Source organism: Plasmodium knowlesi (assembly GCF_000006355.2).
Source record: "Plasmodium knowlesi strain H genome assembly, contig: PKNH_00_4, whole genome shotgun sequence".
Classification (NCBI taxonomy): domain Eukaryota; phylum Apicomplexa; class Aconoidasida; order Haemosporida; family Plasmodiidae; genus Plasmodium; species Plasmodium knowlesi.
Genome location: NW_024070040.1, coordinates 8985 through 13062, shown reverse-complemented (window position 1 = coordinate 13062; position 4078 = coordinate 8985). Strand labels below are relative to the sequence as shown.

Sequence of the window (4078 nt, the reverse complement as noted above, 5' to 3'; positions counted from 1 at the left end):
ATATATATATATATATATATATATATATATATATATATATATATATATATATATATATATATATATATATATATATATATATATATATATATATATATATATATATATATATATATATATGCATATGCATAAATGCATATGCATATATACATATGTATGTATACATACATACGTATATATACATATACGTATATATGTATATATACATGCATACGTATATATTCGTATATATGTATATATGTACGTATACATATGTATATGTATGCATGTATATGTATATATGTATATATATGTATATATATATGTCCGCATATGTGTAATGTTTATGTTCTTACCCAACTAGGTTCAGTACCGCCGTTGGCCTTATGCTTCCTCCACCGGGCTGTTATACATTGGACACGATCACATAGTTCCATTTTATTTATGGCTTCCGCCATTGTCTTCATTCTTTCGTCGCCGTCGTACTTGACAATTCCTTCCAATTTCTTCTCTACCTTGTCATTTTGGCTAGGGGCCTGGCCATTTGCTTTAATTTCGCAATTTCCCCAACTGTCATTCCATTGGCAAGGAACACAGGGTTCCTTGCCACTGCCATTGCAATTAGCACCTTTAGTATTTGGGTCCTTCCATATCTCGAAAGCTCTGTTTATTCCTTCATCAATAAGACAAGTTGCTTTTTCTTTCATATGTTTTGCATAAGCGTGAAGTAAAAAACAACCCATCGTTTGTCTAAACGATGGGTTGTTTAAAACATTGCCGTCGTCTGACGACGACGGCGTCTCGTACAGTTTGGTGAAGCCGGCATGCAAAAAATTGCATGCCGCCTTTTCAGATGGAGATGCCGGTTTATTACTGTCTACAGTATTACATTGATCTGCGCTGTTCTTATTATCCTTCATAGCGTTAGACAGTTCTGTCCACAGCTCCTTTACCTTAGCATCCCAAAATTCATTCTATAAATTAAATAATATATATATATATATATATATATATATATATGCATATGCATAAATGCATATGCATATATACATATACATATATGTATGTATACATACATATGTATGCATACATACGTATACATATACATACGTATACGTATATATATACATGTATATGTATATATGTATATATGTACATACGTACATACATACGTATGTATGTACGTACATATGCGTACATCTGTACATCTGTGTATGCATGTATATGTATATACACATATGTGTCTGCATATGTATATATATGTATATCTGTACATCCGTACATCTATGTATATGCATATATATATACATACATATGTATGTATATATGCATACATGTATATGTAAGTATATGTATGTACATACATGTATATGTATATGTACATATGCGTCTGCATATGTATGTACGTATGTACATATACGTATATATATATGTATGTATACGTATATACATACGTATATGCGTCTGCATATATGTACATATGTATACATGTATATATACATGTATATGTATACATGCACTTGCATATACTTATGTATATGCATATATGTGTACATATACGTGTATATATGTATATGTATGTGCACATTCATGCCGTTTTCCCTTCTTACCTCAGTTATCCCCTGTCCTCCATTTGCTGTTGTTGCCTTCAAATATTTCTGTATACATTCTAGTCGTTTGCATAGAGCACTTCCGTTGCTGCTGGTGTCATCCTGTGCTTCTTTGATGCATACTTGAGCTGTAAAAAAAAAAAAAAAAAAAAAATTGTGTTGTGTATGTGGATGTTGTTTCCCTTTCCTTCCCCCTAAACCTTCCTTCCTTCCCCCTAAACCTTCCTTCCTTCCCCCTAAACCTTCCTTCCTTCCCCCTAAACCTTCCTTCCTTCCCCCTAAACCTTCCTTCCTTCCCCCTAAGTAGTCTTTCCTTACTCCTAAGTAGTCTTTCCTTATCCCTAAGTAGTCTTTCCTTACCCCTAAGTAGTCTATCCTTTACCCCTAAGTAGTCTTTCCTTACCCCTAAGTGGTCTTTCCTTACCCCTAAGTAGTCTTTCCTTTACCCCTAAGTAGTCTTTCCTTACCCCTAAGTAGTCTTTCCTTACCCCTAAGTAGTCTTTCCTTACCCCTAAGTAGTCTTTCCTTACCCCTAAACACTCCTTCCTTTCCTCCCCTCCTAAACACTCTTTCCTTTCCTCCCCTCCCTAAGCACTCTTTCCTTGTCCCCCCCCCTAAACAGTCCTTCCATCCACCCCCTAAACACTCTTTCCTTACCCCCATACTGAACACTCTTTCCTTTCACCCCCCCCTTAAACACTCTTTCCTTCAACCCCCTTAGGGTGCTTAAGTGCCAGGCCACATTGTTGTTCTAATAACCTAGGAAAGAATCTTTCCTTACCCCCACCCTGAACACACCCTATCCTTCTCCCCCCCTAAAACCTTCTTTCCTTTCACCCCTCTAAACAACTATTTCATTCCCCCCCCCTCCTAAACACTCTTTGCTTCCCCCCCTAAACAGTCCTTCTTTCCTTCCCCCCCTAAACACTCTTTCCTTTCCCCCCCCTAAACACTCTTTCCTTACCCCCCCCCCTTAAACACTCTTTCCTTTCCCCCCCCCCCTAAACACTCTTTCCTTACCCCCCCCCTAAGTACTCTTTCCTTTCCCCCCCCCTAAACATACCTTTCCTTACCCCCCCCCTAAACACTCTTTCCTTACACCTCACCCTAAGCACTCTTTCCTTACTCCCGCACCCTAAACACACTTTCCTTACACCCCACCCTAAGCACTCTTTCCTTACTCCCGCACCCTAAACACACTTTCCTTACCCCGCCCACTAAACAGTCCTTCCTTCCCCACCCCCATAAACAGTCTTTCCTTCTCCTTCCCCTAAACGTTCTTTCCTTATCCCCCCCCCTCCTGAACACTCTTTCCTTCTCACCACACCCTGAACAATCTTCCCTTCCCCCCCCAACCTAAACACTCTTTCCTTCCCCCTAAACGTTCTTTCCTTCCTCCCCCCCTAAATACCCTTTCCTTACTCCCCCCCCTAAACACTCTTTCCTTACCCCCCCCTTAAAGTGGTTAAGTACCAGGCCATATTGTTGTTCTAATAACCTAGGAAAGAAACATTCCCTTCCCCTAAACCCTCATTCCTTATCCCTAAGTAGTATTTCCTTACTCCTAAGTAGTCTTTCCTAACCCCTAAGTAGTCTTTCCTTACCCCTAAGTAGTCTTTCCTTACCCCTAAGTAGTCTTTCCTTACCCCTAAATAGTCTTTCTATACCCCTAAGTAGTCTTTCCTTACTCCCCCCCCACTCAACACTCTTTCCTTTCCCCCTAAACCTTCATTCCTTCCCTCCCTAAACCTTCTTTCCTTACCCCTCCCTAAGTAACCATTTCCTTACCCCCACCCCTGAACACTCTTTCCTTACCCCTCCCCTTCGGGTGGCTAAAGTACCAGGCCATATTGTTGTTCTAATAACCTAGAAAAGAACCTTTCCTTTCCCCTAAACCCTCATTCCTTATCCCTAAGTAGTCTTTCCTTACCCCTAAGTAGTCTTTCTATACCCCTAAGTAGTCTTTCCTTACCCCTAAGTAGTCTTTCCTTACCCCTAAATAGTCTTTCCTTACCCCTAAGTAGTCTTTCCTTACCCCTAAGTAGTCTTTCCTAACCCCTAAGTAGTCTTTCCTTACCCCTAAGTAGTCTTTCCTTACCCCCCCTAAGTAGTCATTCCTTCTTCCCCCTAAGTAGTCTTTCCTTACCCCTAAGTAGTCTTTCCTTACCCCTAATTAGTCTTTCCTTACCCCTAAGTAGTCTTTCTTCTACCCCCCTAAGCACTCTTTCCATCCCACCCCCCTTAAACACTCTTTCCATCCCACCCCCCTTAAACACTCTTTCCTTCTACCCCCCCCTAAACAGTCTTTCCTTCCCCACACCCTGAACACTCTTCCCCAACCCCCCCCCACCTTAAACACTCTTTCCTTTCACCCCCCCTAAACCGTCTTCCTTTCACCCCCCCTGAACAACCTCTTTTCCTTCCACCCCTTAAACACTCTTTCATTCCTCCCCACCACTAAACACTCTTTCCTTACCCCCCNNCCCCCC

The 4078-nt window shown here is 40.7% G+C and overlaps 1 protein-coding gene across 1 annotated transcript in view; it reads right to left on the bottom strand.

The window, feature by feature from the left end:
* Positions 1 to 335: 335 nt before the first annotated feature.
* The window catches only part of PKNH_0000700 (SICAvar, type I (fragment)), a gene marked incomplete at both ends in the record, with an annotated part of 5423 nt that continues 1680 nt past the window's right edge, over positions 336 to 4078 (bottom strand). The window contains 2 exons of the mRNA XM_039113435.1: positions 336 to 953; positions 1590 to 1717. Of these exons, the coding sequence (XP_038970101.1) occupies positions 336 to 953; positions 1590 to 1717 (746 nt within the window). The remainder of the gene's footprint in view (positions 954 to 1589; positions 1718 to 4078) is intronic.